The sequence below is a fragment of the Ahaetulla prasina genome, chromosome 4 (assembly GCF_028640845.1).
Source record: "Ahaetulla prasina isolate Xishuangbanna chromosome 4, ASM2864084v1, whole genome shotgun sequence".
Lineage (NCBI taxonomy): Eukaryota > Metazoa > Chordata > Lepidosauria > Squamata > Colubridae > Ahaetulla > Ahaetulla prasina.
The window spans coordinates 3,152,885-3,176,670 of NC_080542.1; the positions used below are offsets into that span (position 1 = coordinate 3,152,885).

A 23,786-nucleotide genomic window follows, 5' to 3' on the forward strand; every position below is an offset into this window, starting at 1 on the left:
AAGAATTGTGCCCGGGTATAAGCTTGGGGATTCTGGTGGTCTTTGAGCGTGGTGGTTTACTTGCAGATGTTTGGTGGTCCAGCTAGGTAACTAACGTCAGTGCTGGAAAGGAGGGGGTTTTGGGGAATGGAGAAGAAGGGGGAAGGAGGAGGAGGGGGAGGAGGAGGAGGAATGGGGGATCCTTGGTCCTCTCTGAGCTTGGTTGTTTTGTTGCAGACGTTTTGTGACCCAACTAGGTAACATCATCAGTGCTAGAAAAGAGTGGGGTTGGAGAGGGAGGAGGAGGGGGAAAAGGAAGAGGAGAAGGAGAAGGAAAAGGGGAAGGAGAAAGACTGTGGGATCCTTGATGTTCTCTGAGCCTCATTGCTTTCTTGCTAATCCACCAGTCTTGAAGCCAGTCTTTTCCTTTGGACCACAGCTCTGGGTCACGATCCATTATAGATTTCCGTGTCAAGATTTGTTGAGTTACCCATCACTTCAAAGAGCCGAGTTAAAGGAACATTCAAAGCAGGAGTCGAAACCTGGAGTAGACGAGGGTCAATCTTTGGAGGACCAACTATTTTTGGGGTTAGGGTTATACCTATTATGGAGCTAATGCTACCGATCCGATATCTTCTTGTCTACCAATAATCTAAGTACCGTGTCATCATTGAGATGGTGGGTCACTGCAATTTCATATTTTCCACTCTATCCATCTTCCCGTAAGTAAAATCCTCTCTTCCAATATCATCAGATTAGTTGCAAGGGTAGGAAAAAAACCAGGAGGGACTCTGAATTCTTCTCTAGCCTGCTCTCACGTTCCTTTTCTCTTTCTTTTCCTCCTTCTCCGTTCATTCTTCCCTTCCTTCCTTCCTTCCTTCCTCTCACCCTCTTTTGATGGTGAAGAGCCACCCTGGATCGAGTTGATGGCAGGAGACGGACCCAAAGATTTCTGGATTTGGTCCCTGAGGAACTGAAGTTCTGTGCCTTCTCCAGTTTCCCTTTCTTGCCACTCGGCCAGATCGCTTGCTACGTCCACCACGACGACATGATCCGAATTTGGATGGGTTTCCTGCTTTGGCTCGCCAACCATCCGAGGTGGGCCGACTGTAGAAGGCCTCCTTGGTGGCCCCTTCTCTTCTGGCCTCTGCTTCTTCGCCTTCCTCTCGCCATCCACGCAACTACCTTCAAAGTTGGGGTGATAGGTCCCTGGAAGTGTGACTCCATCTACGCCCAAGCCTACCCTGACGCGGCGGCCAAGTTGGCTGTTAGTCGGATCAACAAGGACCCAACCTTGAACAAGGGGTACTGGTTTGATTACGTCCTCGTCAATGAGGACTGCCAGACCTCCAAGGCCCTCGTGGCCTTAGTCAACGCAGAATATTACGCCTCTGGTTTCGTAGGGCCGGTTAACCCGACGGCCTGTCTGGCAGCTGGGATGCTGAGCAAAACTTGGAACAAGCCCATCGTCTCCTGGGCTTGCTTGACGGATGACGCGGAGGTTGGCCGTTTTAGGACTTTTGTGCGGCCGTTACCTCACGCCGCCTCTGTGCTCTACACTGTACTTAAGCACTTCCAGTGGGCCCAACTGGCCGTGATCACGTCTAAAGAAGATCTCTGGGTCCAAGTGGGACAAGGGTTGGCCGACGCGCTGAGGAACTTTGGCCTGCCCGTCACCGTACTGGCCACCATGAAAGATGAACCAAGTGGGGTGGAGGACGCCCTCCGAAAGATCGAGAAGGCCAACAATGTACGAGGTATGGTTGCAGTGGGTAGATGTTCCTCATATGAGACCTCACGGAAGTGTCTTCAACCTTAGCTTTGAAAGATATGGAGTCTTGTCATAGGAGAAAGGGCTGCAGGTCACCTTATGGTTCCTTCTGAGATGTAGAATGGCGGTTTCTTCACTTCTTGGGTGGTTCAAGAAGTGAAGAAAACAATCCAAAATTTACTCCAAAAACAATCGCAGGTGTCGTGTCCCACTCCTCCGCTGACGGCCGGGTCAGGGAAATCCGAATCAGGCGTGCCTCTGCAGCTCTGCCAAAGTCCTAGCAAAGTCCTCAGGGCAGGCAGGAGACCAGAAAGTGACTTCAGCAAGATATGTTTAGACTTTGCCTGACTCAGAGAATGCCAGAAAGCAGGTTCTTTATATAGGCCATGGGGTGTGGCTCCATGATTCAGCACTTATCCAGGCCTGCCCCTCCCTTCCTTCTGTTGCCTCCGCCTATCAAGTCTTCTGACGCGAGGGTCACTCCAGTCGGCAGCTGTTGGCAATTGAACTCCCTCAGGCTCACATGCTGTGGAGGAGGGGGGGTCTAGTTGCTCCGTTTGCCTGGGCATGGAACCAGAGCTGGGGGCTGGAGGTATTTCCTCCTCTTCAGCCTGTCTGGGCATGGAGCCAGGGCTGGGGCCGGGAGGCATACTAGGGCATTCCTCCGTGTTCGGAAGCAGATAAGAAGGCCCCGGCTGTGGTGAGATCGGATGAGACACAACAGCAGGAAGAAGATTGAAACCTATCTTTCGTTCTTCCTTCTGAGGCGAAGAAGTCCACCATGATGGCTTCTTCGCTTCTTGCTTGGGTTGGACAGTTCAGCTTTCTCATTTGCTCCAAAAATGATCACCACACACACACACACACACAAAAGATTGAAGCACTCTTTTCTTAGAACCGAAGCTGATCCTAGGAGACCATGAGGGGAAAAAGACCTTCTTTGTAGTAGGAGAAGTTGGACAATGGAGCCACTGAGCCAGGAAGAGGTCACTTCCCCTGGGTTGGAAGCATGGCTGAAATCCAGCAGGTTCCGACAGGTTCTGGAGAACCGGTAGCGGAAATTTTGAGTAGTTCAGAGAACCGGCAAATACCACCTCTGGCTGGCTCCAAAGTAGGGCGGGAACAGAGATTTTGCAATATCCTTCCCCTGCCACGCTCGCCAAGCCACGCCCACAGAATCAGTAGGGAAAAATTTTGGAGTTCACCCCTGGATTGGAAGCCTTCAAAGCAGGGGTAGGATTCAGCCGGTTCGGACTGTTTCCGGCGAACCGGATGCTAACTTTACATCTGGTTTGCCGCACCGGTAGTTGCAAGGACTGCCGGCCCCACTCACCCCTCCCCGCCCCTCCCAGGAATCTCCACGTGGCCCGTTTCGGATGCCAGGTAAGTGCAGCGCCCCACGGAGGCTCTGGGAGGGCGAAAAAAACGGGCCTCCCGGATGTTCCGGAAGTTTGGAAACGAGCCCGTTTCTGGACTCCGGAGGGCCTCCAGAGGCTGTTTACGCCCTCCCGGAAGCTCAAGAAAAGCCTCTGGAGCTTAGGGAGGGCAAAAACCAACCCCCCTCCCACCTGTGTAGGCCACGCCCACTCAGCAACTGGACAAAGAACCAATTGTTAAAATTTTTGAATCCCACCCCTGCTTCAAAGATAGAACGAAAGTATGATTTGAATTTCAGGATTGATGGGGTTGAACACGGTGGCTGCAGAGCTCCCGCCTGCCTCTGGGATTTTATAAATGTCTTATAAATTTATAAGACGAGGAGCATGCCGTGTGACTCAGCCAAATGTTTAAGCGGCTTCTTTCTTGGTCAGGGGAACTGATCTCCGAGAGGTGGTTGAGCAGCCAAAATATCTCAACTCCACCCACTAAAGGGGAGATATCACCCCACTCCGGTCCCATATGCTAACCTGGCTTGCTATTAAGATGGTCCAACCCCTTGACCAAGCAGAAGATCCTGAAAACATTTCCGACAAACCGTTTGTCCAATCTCTCCTTTTTAATTGCTGTAGCAGCAAAGAGAAAAAGAGGAGCGTTCATTCATTCCTCCTCATTCGCCTTCATTTCTCCTTCTTTTTCATTCCTCCTCCTCCTTCATTCCTCTTCCTCCTCCTCCTTCATTCTCCTTTTCCACCTCCTCCCTGCCTCCTCCTCTCCTCCTTCATTTCTCCTCTTTCATGCTTCCTCCTCCACCTTCCTCCTCCTCCTCCCCTCTCCTCTTCCTTCTTCAATTTCTTCCTTCTTCCGCCTTCTCTTTCATTCCTCTCCTTCCTTATCCATTCTTCTTTCTCCTCCTCCTCTTCCTCCATCTCCCCTTCCTCCATTCCTCCTTCTCCTCCTTCATTCCTCCTCCTCCTCCTTCATTCCTCCTCCTTGTTCATGTCTTCTACTCCTCCTCCTCCATTCTCCCTTCATTCTTCATTCCTCCTCCTTCTCCTTCATTCCTCCTCCTTGTTCATGCCTTCTCCTCCATTCTTCCACCTCCTCCTTCATTCCTCTTCCTTGTTCATGTCTTCTTCTCCTCCTCCTCCATTCCCCCTTCATTCTTCCTCCTTCTCCTTCATTCTTCCTCCTTCTCCTTCATTCCTCCTCCTTGTTCATGCCTTCTCCTCCTCCTCCATTCCCCTCCATTCCTCCTCCTCCTCCTTCATTCCTCCTCCTTGTTCATGTCTTCTCCTCCTCCTCCATTCCCCCTCCATTCCTCCTCCTCCTCCTTCATTCCTCCTCCTTGTTCATGTCTTCTCCTCCTCCTTCATTCCCCCTCCATTCCTCCTCCTCCTCCTTCATTCCTCCTCCTTGTTCATGTCTTCTTCTCCTCCTCCTCCATTCCCCCTCCATTCTTCCTCCTTCTCCTTCATTCTTCCTCCTTCTCCTTCATTCTTCCTCCTTCTCCTTCATTCCTTCTCCTTCATTCCTCCTCCTTGTTCATGCCTTCTCCTCCTCCTCCATTCCCACTCCATTCCTCCTCCTTCATTCCTCCTCCTTGTTCGTGTCTTCTTCTCCTCCTCCTCCATTCCCCCTTCATTCTTCCTCCTTCTCCTTCATTCTTCCTCCTCCTCCTTCATTCCTCCTCCTTGTTCATGCCTTCTCCTCCTCCTCCATCCCCCCTCCCTTCCTTCCCCTCCTTCCTTCCTCCTCCTTGTTCATGTCTTCTCCTCCTCCTTCATTCCCCCTCCATTCCTCCTCCTCCTTCATTCCTCCTCCTTGTTCATGTCTTCTTCTCCTCCTCCATTCCCCCTCCATTCTTCCTCCTTCTCCTTCATTCTTCCTCCTTCTCCTTCATTCTTCCTCCTTCTCCTTCATTCCTCCTCCTTGTTCATGCCTTCTCCTCCATTCTTCCACCTCCTCCTTCATTCCTCTTCCTTGTTCATGTCTTCTTCTCCTCCTCCTCCATTCCCCCTTCATTCTTCCTCCTTCTCCTTCATTCTTCCTCCTCCTCCTTCATTCCTCCTCCTTGTTCGTGTCTTCTTCTCCTCCTCCTCTTCCCCCTTCATTCTTTCTCCTTCTCCTTCATTCCTCCTCCTCCTTTATTCCTCCTCCTTCATTCCTCCTCCTTGTTCGTGTCTTCTTCTCCTCCTCCTCCATTCCCCCTTCATTCTTCCTCCTTCTCCTTCATTCCTTCTCCTTCTCCTTCATTCCTCCTCCTTGTTCATGCCTTCCCCTCCTCCTCCATTCCCCCTCCATTCCTCCTCCTCCTTCATTCTTCCTCCTCCTCCTTCATTCCTCCTCCTTGTTCATGTCTCCTCCTCCTCCTCCTCCATTCCCCCTTCATTCTTCCTCCTTCTCCTTCATTCCTCCTCCTCCTCCATCATTCCTCCTCCCTTCCCTCTGCAGTGGTCATCATGTGTATGCATTCCGTCCTGCTGGGTGGGGAGGAGCAGGGCCTCCTGTTGGAGAAGGCCGAAGAGATGGCCATGACCCGAGGAAGCTACATTTTCATCCCCTACGATGCCCTGACTTACAGCCTCCCCTACCAGGGGGAGGTCTACGCAGCTCTGGAAGACAACCTCAAGTTACGCCAGGCGTACGATGCTGTGCTCACTGTCACCATCGATTCTCCGGAATATTCCTTCCGGGAGGCCTTTGAAGAGGCTCAGAAGACGAAAGAGATTCCCGGACAACTCAGCGCGGAGAAGGTGCCCGACTGACAGGGGTTTGAGATGGGGTGGGAATCTGGATCCTAAACGTAGACCTCGACTTACGACCACAATTGAATCCCACATTTCCGCTGCTGAAGTTGTTGAGCTCCTAACAGTGTCGTTAAAGTGAGACTTTGCTTGTCAGAAGGTCGCAAAAGGTTATGTCGGGGGATGAAAGATCAGGTCCCCACCTGAAGGGCCAGTTAAATTTAATTGATTGCTACCCATGCCTGATGTACAGGAATCTATTCAACTAATGGCTAGCACTTCTCAGGATTTACAGCGGTGGCCAGAATTGTGGAAACCTTTTTGGAAAAAGGGTATTTTCTTAAAACTAGCTAATAAGACCACTTTTTTTGGGGGGGGGAGCAGTGCCATAAAATTATATATCGACGGAAAGATCATTTAATCGAGACTGTAACACAATCACTTTGATGAAGGATTTGCTATTCAAGTAGCAGTTACAGTAGAAAGAAGAAAAGCGAAACATGTAGGAAAAAAAACGAGATATATACATAAATTATCACCATAGAAAACACAAGATATACCAAAATTGTCACCATAGAAAAAACGAGATATACAAAAATTATCACCATTAAAAAAACGAGATCTACAAAAATGATCACCGTAGAAAAAACGAGATCTACAAAAATGATCCCCATGTCGGTTAATATTTTTGTTGGGTCACCTTTAGCATGAATGACGGCCTTACAACGTCTTCCCATGGAGTGAACCGAGCCTTTGAGTTCTGCAGCTGTTCTCACGTGAAACCAAGATTGAAGGATGGCTTCGATTAACTGGGTTTTATTGCTGGGTCGCTTCTGACTAACCAGTTTCTTGAGTCGGCTCCCTAGATTTTGAATTGGGTGAAGGTCTGAGCTATTCCCAGGCCATTCCAGCAGTGGAATAGGATTCTCTTGAAACACCCCCCCAAAAATGTGGTGTTATTTATTACCCATCAAACCTCAAAAATACACTTTTCCCCAAAAGGTTTCCACAATTTTGGCCACGACTGGAGATAAAGGTCAATGAGAATTCAAGAGGGGGTTCGACTTGGTCTGCTGGTGGCGGCGTAGAGATTCTAGGTCGAGGCCTCTTTTAACTCTGCCTTCTCCAACTCCTCCTCCTACGGTATGCATGGATTTTGCTATGCGATGGCTCTCTGATGGAGAAGCCAGATTTTCTACAATGGCATTTCTAAGGTCCACTGGTGACTACCTGTTTACAGTGGAGTTCTTGGTGCCCTCTGAGCTGGGTGGTTTCCTTACAGACGTTTCATAACCCAACTAGGGAACATCATCAGTGCCGGAATGGAGAGGGGTTTGTAGATTGGATGAGGAGCAGGAGCAGGAGGAAGAGGAGGAGGAAGAGGAAAAGGAGGAAGACTGCGGGGTTTCTTAGTGCTCTCTGAGGGTTGTTTTCTTGCAGACGTTTCATGACCCAACTACATAACGTCATCAGTGTTAGAAGGGAGTGGGGTTTGTGGAATGGAGGAGGAGGAGGAGGAGGAGGAGGAGGAAAAAGAGGATGAGGAGGTGGTGGAGGAGGAGGAATATTGGGTCCTTGATGTTCCCTGAGGTTGGTTGTTTTCTTCACTGATGATATTTGGACCAGTTCAGGTGAACCGGTAGTAGTGACCTGTGAGTGGGGTGGAATAGAATAGAATAGAATAGAATAGAATAGAATAGAATAGAATAGAATAGAATAGAATAGAATAGAATAGAATAGAATAGAAAAGAAAAGAAAATATGGAATGGAATGGAATGGAATGGAATGGAATAGAATAGAATAGAATAGAATAGAATAGAATAGAATAGAATAGAATAGAATAGAATAGAATAGAAAATATGGAATGGAATGGAATGGAATGGAATAGAATGGAATAGAATAGAATAGAATAGAATAGAATAGAAAATATGGAATGGAATGGAATAGAATAGAATAGAATAGAATAGAATAGAATAGAATAGAATAGAAAATATGGAATAGAATAGAATAGAAAATATGGAATGGAATGGAATGGAATGGAATAGAATAGAATAGAATAGAATAGAATAGAAAATATGGAATGGAATAGAATAGAATAGAATAGAATAGAATAGAAAATATGGAATGGAATAGAATAGAATAGAATAGAATAGAAAATATGGAATAGAATAGAATAGAATAGAAAATATGGAATGGAATAGAATAGAATAGAATAGAATAGAAAATATGGAATAGAATAGAATAGAATAGAAAATATGGAATAGAATAGAATAGAATAGAATAGAAAATATGGAATGGAATGGAATGGAATAGAATAGAATAGAATAGAATAGAAAATATGGAATGGAATAGAATAGAATAGAATAGAAAATATGGAATACAATAGAATAGAAAATATGGAATGGAATAGAATAGAATAGAATAGAATAGAATAGAATAGAATAGAAAATATGGAATGGAATGGAATAGAATAGAATAGAATAGAAAATATGGAATGGAATAGAATAGAATAGAATAGAATAGAATAGAATAGAAAATATGGAATGGAATAGAATAGAATAGAATAGAAAATATGGAATAGAATAGAATAGAATAGAAAATATGGAATGGAATAGAATAGAATAGAATAGAATAGAATAGAATAGAATAGAAAATATGGAATGGAATAGAATAGAATAGAATAGAAAATATGGAATAGAATAGAATAGAATAGAAAATATGGAATGGAATAGAATAGAATAGAATAGAATAGAATAGAATAGAATAGAATAGAATAGAATAGAAAATATGGAATGGAATGGTACAGAGTAGAATAGAATAGAATAGAATAGAATAGAATTTTTTATTGGCCAAGTGTGATTGGACACACAAGGAATTTGTCTTTGGCGCATATGCTCTCATTGTACATAAAAAGACAAGATACATTCGTCAAGAATCATAATGATAGTCATAGGGTACAAATAATCAAAATCATAAGGATTGCCAGCAGCAAAGTTACAGTCATACAGTCATAAGTGGAAAGAGATTGGTGGTGGGAACGATGAGAAGATTAATAGTAGTGCAGATTCAGTAAATAGTCTGACAGTGTTGAGAGAATTATTGGTTTAGCAGAGTGATGGCCTTCGAGAAAAAACTGTTCTTGTGTCTAGTTGTTCTGGTGTGCATTTGGCGTCATTTTGAGGGTAGGAGTTGAAATAGTTTATGTCCAGGATGTGAGGGATCTGCAAATATTTTCACGGCCCTCTTCTTGATTCGTGCAGTATACAGGTCCTCAATGGAAGGCAAGTTGGTAGCAATTATTTTTTCTGCAGTTCTAATTATCCTCTGAAGTCTGTGTTTTTCTTGTTGGGTTGTAGAACCGAACCAGACAGTTATAGAGGTCCAAATGACAGACTCAATAATTCCTCTGTAGAATTGGATCAGCAGCTCCTTGGGCAGTTTGAGTTTACTGAGTTGGCGCAGAAAGTATTGACTCTATAATAATAATAATAATAATAATAATAATAATAATAATAATAATAATAATAATAATAATAATAATAATAATAATAATAATAATAATAAAAAATAAAAATAAAAATAAAAATAATAACAACAACAACAACATTAATCCACTGGTCATTATGTAAAAAATATGACTTACAACAACAACAACAGCAACAACAACAACAACAACAACATTAATCCACTGTCATTATGTAAAAAATACGACTTACCGCTATCCCAAAAGTCATGGGAACATAAAGTGGAAAAAGTTATAGAAAATGAGAAGGTGAAGATTTTGTGGGACTTTCGAATACAGACGTATCGTCACTTGGAACACAACACGCAAGATATCACAGTTGTCGAAAACCGAAACGTACAATTTATTGACATCGCGATACCAGAAGACGCCAGAGTCGAAGAAAAAGAACTGGGAAAAAAAAATCACGAAATATCGCGACCTGGCCATCGAAACTACCCGGCGATGGATGAAACATGTAACAGTGATAGCCGCTGTCATCGGGGCACTTGGTACCATGTCCAAGAATTTTATAAGATACATCAACAAATTGCAGCTTCCCGCAATAATACCAGCCGAACTGCAAAAAACTGCGCTACTTGGAACATCGTACATCTCAAGAAGGTACTTGGTTGATACCTAGGATGCTGACAGCAACCCGTATCGACCATTGTCACCAGTCAGTGATATTTGTGATGCATTTTTGAATGTTCAGTTGACTGAGTTTCATGTGTGTTTTTTTTTTATTTGCATTTATATCCCGCCGTTCTCCGAAGACTCAGGGCGGCTTACACTATGTCAAGCAATAGTCTTCATCCATTTGTATCTTATATACAAAGTCAACTTTTATTGCCCCCAACAACAATCTGGGTCCTCATTTTACCTACCTTAGAAAGGATGGAAGGCTGAGTCAACCTTGGGCCGGGCTTGAACCTGCAGTAATTGCAGGCTGCTGTGTTCTAATAACAGGCTTCTAACAGCCTGAACTATTCCGGCCCTATTTTGTGTAAATAAAATAATAATAATAATAATAATAATTGTTTACTTATCCATTTTAACATACAATTCTAGCTGCAGTCAATAGATGTAAAATCAGATATGATTTTCTTGATGAGTTTCCATCCGTTGTTTCTTGTCCTGCCTTCGGGTGCTTTGGAAAATAAGCTGACCCCACCCCCCCTCTTCTTTGGGGCAGCCCCTCAAATACCGGAAGACAGCTATCATGTCAACATCTGCAAGAAAACGAAGAAACACCAAGGAGCCCACAGTTTAACCCCTAAACTACAAATATTCTCTTCTACTGGTACCTGCTCACAGCTGCCTATGCAATCTTTAAATGTATACATTGCCTTACACACTGTAAGCCGCCCTGAGTCTTCGGAGAAGGGCGGGATATAAATGTAAATTTAAAAAAAAAAATGTATACATCAATTCCACACCTGGAATATTCTGCATCCAGTTTTGGACCGCACGTTACCGAAAAAGATGTTGAGACTTTTGGAAAAAGTTCAAAGAAGAGGAATTAAGACGAACGAAGGCCTGGAGACTGAAACATACGAAGAACGGTTGCAGGAATTGGGTTTGGCCAGTCTAGAGAAAAGAAGAATTAGGGGTGACATGATAGCAGCCTTCCAATATTCGAGGGGCTGCCCTAAAGAAGAAGGGGTCAAATTATTCTCCAAAGCATCCGAAGGCAGGACAAGAAAAAACGGATGGAAACTCATTAAGGAGAGAAGCAACCTGGAATTCAGGAGAAACTTCCTAACTGTGAGGACAATTAACCAGGGGAACTGCTCGCCACTAGATGTTGTGAGTGCTCCAATACCAGAGGTTTTTAAGAAGAGACTGGACAACCACTTGTCTGGAATGTGTTGTGGTCTGCCAGCAGCCTGCGGAGCTGGCAACAGAGTCAGACAGCGATGAGGCTGAGGAAGAACATGGGCCAGTCCTGGAGGCTGGGGAAGGCCCGGATGAGGGCTCTGCGTCAGAGACGGGCCATCGGGGAGTGAGGTGTGGACTCCAGAGTCTCCAGAGGCTGACAGTAGTGAGGCAGAGGAACAGGAGGAGCCTGTTCCTAATGTACGCATGAGAAGAGCTGCCAGAAGCCAAGAGAAGCTCAAGCAGAGAGGACGACTCAGGAGTAAGGCCAGGAGATGATTGGCCCCTCCCACAAGGCTTAAAAGACCAGCAACGACATTTGGGCTCTTTGCCGGAAAACAACACTGATAGCTTTGTCTTGCTGCATTTATTTCTTATCGGCGTCTTCTGCTTTTGAACTTTTGCCAAGAAAAGCCTTTGGCTTTTTAAGCCTAATGAAGACCAAGGTTGGTGATAAGACTGAAGAATTGTGTTCGGAAGAATTTGCTTTGATTTAGTTTGGACGACGCTGAGAATGAGTTTAATTCTCAGCTGTTCGAATAAAGTCTGTTTGTTTTTAAACTGACTGAGTTTCCTACTGCCTACTTGGGCCTGGGTCACAAGAGAATGGTATATAAGCCAGGGTTTCCTGCTTGAGCAGGGGGCTCTCCAACTTTGGCAACTTTAAGCCAGGAGGACTTCAACTCCCAGAATGCCCCAGCCAGCAAAGCTGGCTGGGGAATTCTAGGAGTTGAAGTCCTCCAGGCTTAAAGTTGCCAAGGTTGGAGACCCTTGGACTAGACGACCTCGGAGGTCCCTTCCAGCTCTATACTGATTGATTGATTGATTGATTGATTGACTATTTCAACAGAACTAAACAAAGAGTATAGCTTTTTAGCCTGTGCAGATAGTCCCTTAGTGACCGTTCACAGTCACAACAACACTGGAAAAAGGGACTGATGACCGTTTTTCACACTTACGACCGTTGCGAGTATCCCCGTGGTCCCCTGATCAAAATCCAGATGCTTGGCAACTAATTCCTATTTATGACGGTTGCAATATCTCCAGGATCATGTGGTCCTCTTGGGCGACCTTCTCATAAGCAAAGTCAGTGGGGGAAGCCAGGTTCCCTTGACAACTGGGTGACTAATTTAAGAACTGCGCGGACTCCCTTAACAACCGTAGGAAGAAAGGTCGTACAATGGGGCAAGGCTCACTTCACAGCTGTCTCGCTTAGCGACGCAAATGTGAGGCTCCGTGGTAAGTCTGTGGTAAGATGAACGGTTGCAGGAACTGGGCCTGGCTAGTCTAGTGAAGAGAAGGACCAAGGGCGACAGGATAGCATCTTCCAATATTTGGGGGGGCTGTGTCGTGTCCCACTCCTCCGCTGACGGCCGGGTCAGGGAAATCCGAATCAGGCGTGCCTCTGCAGCTCTGCCAAAGTCCTAGCAAAGTTCTCAAGGCAGGCAGGAGACCAGTAAGTGACTTCAGCAAGATAAGTTCGACTTTGCCTGACTCAGAGAATGCCAGAAAGCAGATCCTTTATATAGGCCATGGGGTGTGGCTCCATGACTCAGCACGTATCCAGGCCTGCCCCTCCCTTCCTTCTGTTGCCTCCGCCTATCCAGTCTTCTGACGCGAGGGTCAGTCCAATCAGCAGCTGTTGGAAATAAACCTTCCTCAAGCTCACATGCTGTGGAGGAGGGGGAGGGGTCTAGCTGCTCCGTTTGCCTGGGCATGGAACCAGGGCTGGGGCCGGGAGGCATGCTAGGACATTCCTCAGCGTTCGGAAGCAGATAAGACGGGCCCGGCTGCGGGGAAAGCGGACGAGGCACAACAGGCTGCTCCAGAGAGGAGGAAGGGGGTCAAGCTATTCTCCAAAGCGCATGAAGGAATAAGGATGGAAACTAAACAAGGAGAGATTCGACCTGGAAATAAGGAGGAATTTTCTGACAGTGAGAACCATCCACCGATGGAACAGAAGTTGCCTTCAGAAGTTGTGGGAGCTTCATCCCTGGAAGCTTTCAAGAAGAGAGTGGACAGCCATCTTGTCAGAAATGGTGGAGGGTCTCCTGCTCAGGCGGGGGTTGGACTAGATTTGCCTACAAGGTCCCTTCCAACACTGTTAATCTGCATAAACCTGTATCTGTAAGTCGAGAACTATCTGTAGTCTTGGGAGTGTGCCTTCAAAGCTACCTCTGAGCCCCGTGGGACCTTCAGGCACAAGATTCCTGCCTACCCAAATGGTACCTCTACGCTTGCAAGGGTGGAGGAAACCAAGCAGCTGGCAGTAGCAGTTGGACTTAGCTACCGCTGCACAGCGCTTTCCAGCCCTCTCTAAGCGGTTTACAGAGTCAGCCTCTTGCACCTCAACAATCTGGGTTTTCATTTGACCCACCTCGGAAGGAGGGAAGGCTGAGTCAGCCTTGAGCCTGGTGAGATTTGAACTGCCAAATTGCAGGCAGCCGGCAGAAGTCCGCAGAAGTAACCTGCAGTACTGCGCTTCTAACCACCGCGCCACCGTGCTTCTTTGGTGTACACGGACGCGAAAGTGCAATGTGCAATCTTGGCTTAGCTCTTTTTCCTTCTCCTTTCAGGTCCATCCTTTGTTCGGCACCATTTTCAATTCCATCTACTTCCTGGCCAAGGCTGTGGAAAACACTCGCCTGTCCGGGAAGAGGGTGGTAGGAACGACCATTGCCGAGCACGCCAAGGGCTTTGAGCTGGAAGGCTTTAGCCAGCCGGTATCAGCGGACGAAACGGGAGGCGCCGAGGTCCCGTACATCATCTTGGACACGGATGGAAGAGGCAGCCGTCTTTACCCCGCTTACAAAGTCGACTTGGCTTCTGGGATCCTGCGTTTCATAGGACGGACCGTCCATTGGCCTTACAATACCAAGCCGCCTTCGGACCCCAGTTGTTGGTTCGACCGTGGCACCCTTTGTGCCGGGGGTAAGTGTGGAAGCCAAGCAAGACAGGGTAGATCAGGGATGTCAAACTGGATTTCTTTGAGGGCCGGATCAGCATTGTCGTTCTCCTCCGTGGGCCGGTGGGGGAGGGGGACAGGAAGCGGGGGTGGGGGGAAAGACAGGACAGATGCCTCCTGCAGCACTCTGCCAGCCAAAAATGGGCTGCGCAGAAGCCACATGAAGCCCCTACACAGCCCGTTTTAGGCCTCCCCAGCTTCCAGCAGCACTCTGCCAGCCAAAAACGGGCTGTACAGTGGCCTCGCGAGGCCCCACACAGCCTGTTTTAGGCCTCCCCAGCCTCCAGCAGCACTCTGCCAGCCAAAAACGGGCTGTATAGTGGCCTCGCGAGGCCCCACACAGCCTGTTTTAGACCTCCCCAGCCTCCAGCAGCACTGTTGAGCAAAAATGGGCTGCATGGAGGCCTCACGAGGTCCCACACAGCCTGTTTTAGGCCTCCACAGCCTCTAGCAGCACTCTGCCAGCCAAAAAAGGCTGTACAGTGGCCTCGCGAGGCCCCACACAGCCTGTTTTAGGCCTCCCCAGCCTCCAGCAGCACTGTTGACCAAAAACGGGCTGCATCGAGGCCTGACGAGGCCCCACACAGCCTGTTTTAGGCCTCCCCAGCCTCCAGCAGCACTGTTGACCAAAAACGGGCTGCATGGAGGCCTCACGAGGCCCCACACAGCCTGTTTTAGGCCTCCCCAGCCTCCAGCAGCACTGTTGACCAAAAACGGGCTGCATGGAGGCCTCACGAGGCCCCACACAGCCTGTTTTAGGCCTCCACAGCCTCCAGCAGCACTCTGCCAGCCAAAAAAGGGCCGTACAGAGGCCTCCCAAGGTCCCTCATGGCCCGTTTTTGACCTCCATCATCTCCTGCAGCACTCTGCTGGTCAGAAATGGGCTGTGTGGAGGCTCCATGAGCCCCACTTCCCAGGTTCCAGCAGCACTCTGCTGGCCAAAAACAGCCCGCGCGGAGGCCTTGCTCTACGCGGCCCATTTTTGGCCAGCAGAGTGCTGCAGGAGGTTGGGGAAGCTGAAAACGGACCGTGGGGGCAGCCCGCACATGGCCCAGTTTGGCCAGACAAGGCACCATGGGTTGGTTCTTTGATATTTCCAGGCTGGCCCCACGGGCTGGATTTAAGCACCCCATGGGCCAGATCCGGCTTGCGGGCCCTTGAGTTTGACACCCCTGGGGTAGATTATAGATGGCATCCACCACCTGCTAGACTAACTAAAATGTTTTTAAAATATGTCTAGCAAATGTTAGAAATGTAACCCCAAAACAGGCACATTTTATCGTTTGTGGTGTCAAAGCAAAAAAAAAAAAAGCAAAGATTCACAGATAGATAGAATTTTTTATTGGCCAATTTTTTATTGATTGGACACACAAGGAATTTGTCTTGGTGCATTAAGGTGGTTAGAAAAGATTGTAGGAGAACATTGTAGATTTTCAACCTGAATTTTTTTTGTTAGGTACAATATCCGAAAAAAACTTGATAAAGAAAAGTATGTATTTAATATGACATGTCTTAACAGCAAGGAGGATTATTTTCGCACGATACTGGAAAAATGAAGATATACGGTGAGAGGAAGAAATAGTCAAGAAGACAGTAGATTGTGCAGAAATGGATAGATTGATACTGGAAATGAAACAGAAAGAGGACGTAGAATATTATCAAGCATGGAATTTATTTTACCAATAGTTGGAAAAAAAGGGATGGAGATTAAGAATGTAATCTGTATTGTTAAGCAAATTAAACACCCAGAAAAAAATGATGTTTATTAAGCACTAAGAAATGTACTTCATAGAAAATCAAGTTTTTTTAAAAAAAACCAGACGGAGTAGATCAGATCTACCTAAAAGATCGGCCAGGGTGCGACTGTGTAATTGTCAGAGAGCAACCGAGAGATCGGGAGGAGGGATCAAACAGGGGAAAGTGAACCTCAGTCCAAAGAAAATGAGTTTCTTCTTCTTCTTCCTCCTTCTAGGTGTGAGTGGTGGCTTCATTTTCTTCGTCTTCCTCTTTGTTATCCTCTTGTTCCTGTGTGGATCTGTCATAGCTTTCTATCTTCGGTGAGTTTCACATCCTCCTGTTCTGTCTCCTTCCCCACTTCAGACCCACGAGCTGGCCTTCAGCCAGTGGATTCACGGCTCTTATCAGTCCTGGCAGAGAAATCGCAGCTGCCTGCCAAAGTTCAAACAAATGACTCACATAACAAGACTTTCAGCTCTTTTTGAAACGGATCAGCTAAACTTTGCTTCCCGTGGAGTGAGAGCAGTCCCAAAACTCCTTATATATCCTCTGGGGTGGGGCTCCTGCCCCACCCTTCCTTTTGATGACACCGCCTCTCTAATCTTCTGAAGTGCGGGTCAAGCCAAGCTTGATTATTATTATCAGCTGGGTCTGAAGGCGTAGCCTGGGAAAGGGAGGAATCAGGGGATGATGGCCTCATTACGTCCTCCGACTGGTCTGGTTCTGGCTCCTGGTGCTGAGCCAAAGGAATCGGTGCTCCCGAGGTAAGCCTTACCGGCCCTTCCCCTTCACTTTCTGAGTCACTTTAGGGCATGGGGCCAGGTTCGGGGGCTGGAGTCACAATACCTCTGTCTTACGATTCTCCCCTCCAGAATGGTGTTTGGGAGTCCCGCGGGACGGGCTTCAGTTACGGGTGACCATTTTGCATGTCTTGATATTTTTAACGGCTCGCCTCACTTCTCGCAGACGCCGTTTTCTGCATGATCAGCTCTCTGAAGGACCCAACAGGATTGTCCTGACCATGGAGGACCTGACCTTCATCAACCTCCCGAGCAGCAGAAAGGTAAACCAGGTTTTACGCGATAACCTCGAGGAGGACACAACCCCACCGCGGTAGGAAGGGTGACCATTGAATAAAGAGCTTCAAAAACAAGAGGTGGGCTGAATGAATAGTGACCGACTCAGGTCAATGCAAGAAAAGAGGTTGTGTCAAAAGACCACTGTCACTGGCCTTGCAACGCTGGGAGAGATGGCCAACTTTGGGACCATCAAGTTGTCGAGGTATCTACCCAAGGTTAGCTCTACCTTTCTTGTTCATTGGAACCATCAAGATGTAGATGTTTCTACCCAAAGTTAGCTCCACCTCGCTTGTTCAATGGGACCATCAAGATGTAGTTGTAGCTATCCAAGGTTAGCTCCACTTCTAGTGTTCATTGGGACCATCAAGATGTAGATGTATCTACCCAAGCTTAGCTCTACCTTTCTTGTTCTTTGGAAACATGAAGTTGTAGATTTATCTACCCAAGGTTAGGTCCACCTTTCTTGTTCTTTGGGACCATCAAGATGTAGCTGTATCTACCCAAGGTTAGCTCTACCTTTCCTGTTCTTTGGAAACATGAAGTTGTAGATTTATCTACGCAAGGTTAGGTCCACCTTTCTTGTTCTTTGGAAACATGAAGATGTAGATGGATCTACCCAAGGTTAGCTCTACCTTTCTTGTTCTTTGGAAACATGAAGTTGTAGATTTATCTACTCAGGGTTAGGTCCACCTTTCTTGTTCTTTGGAAACATGAAGATGTAGATGTATCTACCCAAGGTTAGCTCTACCTTTCTTGTTCTTTGGAAACATGAAGTTGTAGATTTATCTATGCAAGGTTAGGTCCACCTTTCTTGTTCTTTGGAAACATGAAGATGTAGATGTATCTACCCAAGGTTAAGTCCAGCTTCCTTGTTCTTTGGAAACATGAAGTTGTAGATTTATCTACGCAAGGTTAGGTCCACTTTTCTTGTTCTTTGGAAACATGAAGATGTAGATTTATCTACTCAAGGTTAGGTCCACTTTTCTTGTTCTTTGGGACCATCAAGATGTAGATTTATCTACTCAAGGTTAGGTCCACCTTTCCTGTTCTTTGGGAACATGAAGATGTAGATGTATCTACCCAAGGTTAGCTCTACCTTTCTTGTTCTTTGGAAACATGAAGTTGTAGATGGATCTACCCAAGGTTAGGTCCACCTTTCTTGTTCTTTGGGACCATCAAGATTTAGCTGTATCTACCCAAGGTTAGCTCTACCTTTCCTGTTCTTTGGAAACATGAAGTTGTAGATTTATCTACATGAGTTAGGTCCACCTTTCTTGTTCTTTGGAAACATGAAGATGTAGATGGATCTACCCAAGGTTAGCTCTACCTTTCTTGTTCTTTGGAAACATGAAGTTGTAGATTTATCTACTCAGGGTTAGGTCCACCTTTCTTGTTCTTTGGAAACATGAAGATGTAGATGTATCTACCCAAGGTTAGCTCTACCTTTCTTGTTCTTTGGAAACATGAAGTTGTAGATTTATCTATGCAAGGTTAGGTCCACCTTTCTTGTTCTTTGGAAACATGAAGATGTAGATGTATCTACCCAAGGTTAAGTCCAGCTTCCTTGTTCTTTGGAAACATGAAGTTGTAGATTTATCTACGCAAGGTTAGGTCCACTTTTCTTGTTCTTTGGAAACATGAAGATGTAGATTTATCTACTCAAGGTTAGGTCCACTTTTCTTGTTCTTTGGGACCATCAAGATGTAGATTTATCTACTCAAGGTTAGGTCCACCTTTCCTGTTCTTTGGGAACATGAAGATGTAGATGTATCTACCCAAGGTTAGCTCTACCTTTCTTGTTCTTTGGAAACATGAAGTTGTAGATGGATCTACCCAAGGTTAGGTCCACCTTTCTTGTTCTTTGGGACCATCAAGATTTAGCTGTATCTACCCAAGGTTAGCTCTACCTTTCCTGTTCTTTGGAAACATGAAGTTGTAGATTTATCTACGCAAGGTTAGGTCCACCTTTCTTGTTCTTTGGAAACATGAAGTTGTAGATTTATCTACTCAGGGTTAGGTCCACCTTTCTTGTTCTTTGGAAACATGAAGATGTAGATGTATCTACCCAAGGTTAGTTCTACCTTTCTTGTTCTTTGGAAACATGAAGTTGTAGATTTATCTACTCAGGGTTAGGTCCACCTTTCTTGTTCTTTGGAAACATGAAGATGTAGATGGATCTACCCAAGGTTAGCTCTACCTTTCTTGTTCTTTGGAAACATGAAGTTGTAGATTTATCTACTCAGGGTTAGGTCCACCTTTCTTGTTCTTTGGAAACATGAAGATGTAGACTTATCTACTCAAGGTTAGGTCCACCTTTCCTGTTCTTTGGGAACATGAAGATGTAGATGTATCTACCCAAGGTTAAGTCCAGCTTCCTTGTTCTTAAAGGTTGCTCAATAACATTATTCCAGAACGTTCTTTAGTTTACACTGACCTGTCTCCTTCCTCCCTAGAAGTCGGATGACAGCTCGGAGAAGAAAAGCTTGAAAAATGAGGCGGAGGAGGAAAAGAATGTAGCTGTGGTTGAGGTGAAGTCATATTCCTTCCTGCGTTGCGTCTGGTCCCAAATTCCTTCAGTATTACGGGGAGGGGGTGGAGTTGGAGGGCTTAAAGGAAGGACCTCAGATGTAAAGCCATACCTTGCAAAGGTTGGAGTTCCATGTCCAGCAGAATATGGTGGGGTGGAGCTGACCTGAACAACAGCTGTGGAATACCAAGAAGAAGGCTCAGCTCTGGAGCTCATCACATTTCATGGGAAAGTCACGAAGGTTTTGGGGTTGAGACCTTGCTTGGTCCACTGTGGGTTGTCCAAGGATTTGGTCCTCTCCTCTTTGTTATCTATCTCTGTCTCTATCTCTATCTCTATCTCTATCTCTATCGCTATCTTTATCATCTATTTTATCTATCTATCTACCTACCTACCTACCTACCTACCTACCTACCTACCTACCTACCTACCTACCTACCTACCATCTATATCTATCTGTCTGTCTGTCTATCTATCTATCTATCTATCTATCTATCTATCTATCTATCTATCTATCTATCTATCTATCTATCTATCTAATCTTTATCATCTATCTTTATCATTTATCATCTATCTATATATCTTTATCATCTATCTATCTATATCTATCTTTATCATCTATCTATCTATCTATCTATCTATCTATCTATCTATCTATCTATCTATCTATCTATCTATCTATCTATCTTTATCATCTATCTTTATCATCTCTTATCTATCTATCTTTATCATCTAATCTATCTATCTGTCTGTCTGTCTGTCTGTTACCATCTATATATAGCCATCTGTCTGTCGGTCTGTTTGTCTGTCTGTCTGTCTGTCTGTCTGTCTGTCTGTCTGTCTATCTATCTATCTATCTATCTATCTATCTATCTATCTATCTATCTATCTATCTATCTATCTATCTATCTATCTATCTGTGTACCTACCTACCTACCATCTATATCTATCCATCTGTCTGTCTGTCTGTCTGTCTGTCTGTCTATCTATCTATCTTTATCATCTATCTTATCTATCTATCTATCTATCTATCTATCTATCTATCTATCTATCTATCTATCTATCTATCTGTCATCTCTCTCTCATCTCTCTCTCTCTCTCATCGATCTATCATCTCTCCTCCTCTCTCTTTCATCTGTCTATCTGTCTGTCTGTCTGTCATCTAATGTATGTATCTAATGTCTCTATGAAACGGGGGCGGGTGTCTCTTTCCTTCCGGCTTCTTTTGAGCGGGTCAAGAGATGGTTGAGGGTCACCAAGTCTCTCCTTCTTTGTCTCCCCCTCCCCCACCTTCAGGGTGACTGGGTGTGGCTGAAAAGATTCCCCGGAACAAAGTACATTGAAGTCAAACCAAGCACCGAAAAAGTTTTTTGCCAGGTGAGTTTCTGAAGAGCGTTCCTTCAAAAATGGGTAGAACCCACAACCGAGTACAAGAGGTGGAAGGGACCTTGGAGGTCTTCTAGTCCAGCCCCCTGCTCAAGGGGGAGAGTCTCTACCATTAAGAGGGTCAGGGTTAGGGGGGCAGTGATGGGGACGGATGCGAGAGATGATCATTCCTGGTTGATGTGTCGAAGTGGCTTCTTGAGCCAATCCCCCTACGGGTAATCTTCGACTTACGACGCTTCATTTAGTGACAATGTCAGCCTCCACTCCAATCCTCCCATCCTTTTGTACACTTTATATTCAGTAGTTAGATTGCAGTGGGGTTTTATGTGTAACGTACCTAGCTCATGGATTCAGGTTAAGTAGAGAGGGCCCTTTAAGAGTGTCGTCTGACATGAGATCAAGGGGAGGGGAGATTGATGGTTTGAATTCAACAGGAATGTTAGAGCGCGGGCTTTCAATGGACATTGCAATTTCTGAGATGATTTACAGCCAGAGACCTGCGGAAGAAGATTACCACGGGGGGCGAGAAGGAGCTGGCATTGGACCAGACCTGCTGACTGTCCAGAAATACCTCTTCTGCGTTCAGAAAAAAGACTCAGAAGCATTCTTTCTTTTTCTCAGAGTCCTTTACTAGCATGAGGAGACTGGCACACGATGAGTGCAATTCCCAAAACTGAAGTTCCGGATTCGTTTCCCCAGTTATACAAACCCCAATAGTCCCACCCCCCTGACCCCTCGGATGATCACACGGTCCCACGTTCTTCCAGTTCATTCGAGTAACGTCTTGCCACTCTTCCTGCAGACGTGAACGCCATCCGACCTTGACCCATTGAAGAATGCTACCCTATCCCTCAGCGTTCGGTGGGCCTTTGGCGTTGAGTCATGCCGGCCACATGACCACGGAGACGTCTTCGGACAATGCTGGCTCTTTGGCTTTGAAACGGGGATGAGCACTGCCCCCTAGAGTCAGGAACGACTAGCACATACGTGCGAGGGGTATATGCACAAGGATTTAATCAGCTAACAGTCAGCACTAATTTGGCCCTAGATAAGAATTAATAGAATTCAAGAGGGCTTGAACCGCTTATGGGAATGTAATGATTCCAGGCTAATTACCCTCTTGACTCCGCCTTCAGGATCTGCCTGTCCTTCCCTACACTCCACTGCTTTTCAGCGGTGTTTCGCTGCGGGGAGTCCCAGATTTTGAGCAGTCAGTTAAGGGGTGCAGAATTACCCCGTTTTGGGGGGGTTTGCTCCACAACTAAGTTGGGGCCTTCTCCTCACCATCCTTGGGTCAACAGAAACTCAACCGTCATCCCTTGGTAGCCTCCCTCCCAGGGGTGAAATCTACTTACCTTCCCTACCGGTTCAGAAGTGCACACGCTACCCATGCGCAGAGGGTAATAAACAAGTTAGTGTTAGGTTTAGTGTTAGTAACGACGACCAGGTGGGTGGGCGGAGCCTCGAGCTGCCATCGCTACCGGTTCAGCGAACCACCGGCCGTCATCGCTACCAGTTCAGCCGAACTGGTCTGAACCAGGAGAATTTCACTCTGTCCTCTTATGAGAGAAGCGCTGATGAGGCCACCAAGATTTTTTCCGTCTTAAGGCTGCTCCTGAACTGGGGTGGAATGTAGTCTGGATTCCTGAGAGGGAGGGGCTGCATTCCAGAGGCCCAAGAGACAGAAAAGTTTAGATAGTGGAGTCTTGGCGGATAACTGATTAAATAGGAGCCAGCAGTGTGTGGCGGCAGCCAAAAAAGCCAATGCAATCCTAAGCTGCATTAACAGAGGGATACAATCAAAATCAAGGGAGGTACTAATACCACTACATAAAGCCTTAGTAAGACCACACCTAGAGTTCTGCATGCAGTTTTGGTCATCACACTACAAAAAAAGATATCGAGACTCTAGAAAGAGTGCAGAGAAGAGCAACCAAGAGGATGAGAGACCAGAGGCTAAAACATACGACAAACAGTTGCAGGAACTGGGCCTGGCTAGTCTAGTGAAGAGAAGGACCAAGGGAGACAGGATAGCGGTCTTCCAATATTTGAGGGGTTGCCCCAGAGAGGAGGAAGGGGGTCAAGCTATTTTCCAAAGCACCCGAAGGCCAGACAAGGAATAATGAATGGAAACTGATCCAGGAGAGATTCAACCTGGAAATAAGGAGGAATTTTCTGGCAGTGAGAACCATCAACCAATGGAACAGAAGCTGCCTTCAGAAATAATAATAATAATAATAATAATAATAATAATAATAATAATAATAATAATAATAATAATAATAATTTAATTTTTATACTGCCCTTCTCCCGAAGGACTCAGGGTGGTGCACAGCCAGATAAAATCAACAATCAATAAATACAATATAAATAAAAACAGTACTAAAAAACATATTAAATTTGGCCCCTGAATTAAAATACATAAACCATAAAACCCATTTAAAATTACAAATATTAAAACTAATTCTATGCCAGTCCTGCGCGGAAGAATAAATACGTCTTCAGCTCGTGGCGGAAGGTCCGGAGATCAGGAAGTTGACGAAGTCCTGGGGGAAGTTCGTTCCAGAGGGTAGGGGCCCCCACAGAGAAGGCTCTCCCCCTGGGGGTCGCCAGCCGACATTGTTTGGCTGACGGCACCCTGAGGAGGCCCTCCCTATGGGAGCGCATGAGTCGGTGGGAGGCAAACGGTGGCAGAAGGCGGTCCGGTAAATAACCCGGTCCTAAGCCATGGAGCGCTTTAAAGGTGGTAACCAGCACCTTGAAGTTGTGGGAGCTTCATCCCTGGAAGCTTTCAAGAAGAGACTGGATTGCCATCTGTCAGAAATGGTGTAGGATCTC

General features: G+C 46.0%; 1 protein-coding gene across 1 annotated transcript in view; it reads left to right on the top strand.

Moving 5' to 3' along the window:
* Window positions 1-315: 315 nt before the first annotated feature.
* The window catches only part of GUCY2D (guanylate cyclase 2D, retinal), a 58,648-nt gene continuing 35,177 nt past the window's right edge, over window positions 316-23,786 (top strand). The window contains exons 1-7 of the mRNA XM_058179835.1: window positions 316-1,736; window positions 5,582-5,883; window positions 13,831-14,185; window positions 16,192-16,276; window positions 16,923-17,019; window positions 19,489-19,563; window positions 20,859-20,939. Of these exons, the coding sequence (XP_058035818.1) occupies window positions 1,028-1,736; window positions 5,582-5,883; window positions 13,831-14,185; window positions 16,192-16,276; window positions 16,923-17,019; window positions 19,489-19,563; window positions 20,859-20,939 (1,704 nt within the window). The 5' untranslated portion in view covers window positions 316-1,027. The remainder of the gene's footprint in view (window positions 1,737-5,581; window positions 5,884-13,830; window positions 14,186-16,191; window positions 16,277-16,922; window positions 17,020-19,488; window positions 19,564-20,858; window positions 20,940-23,786) is intronic.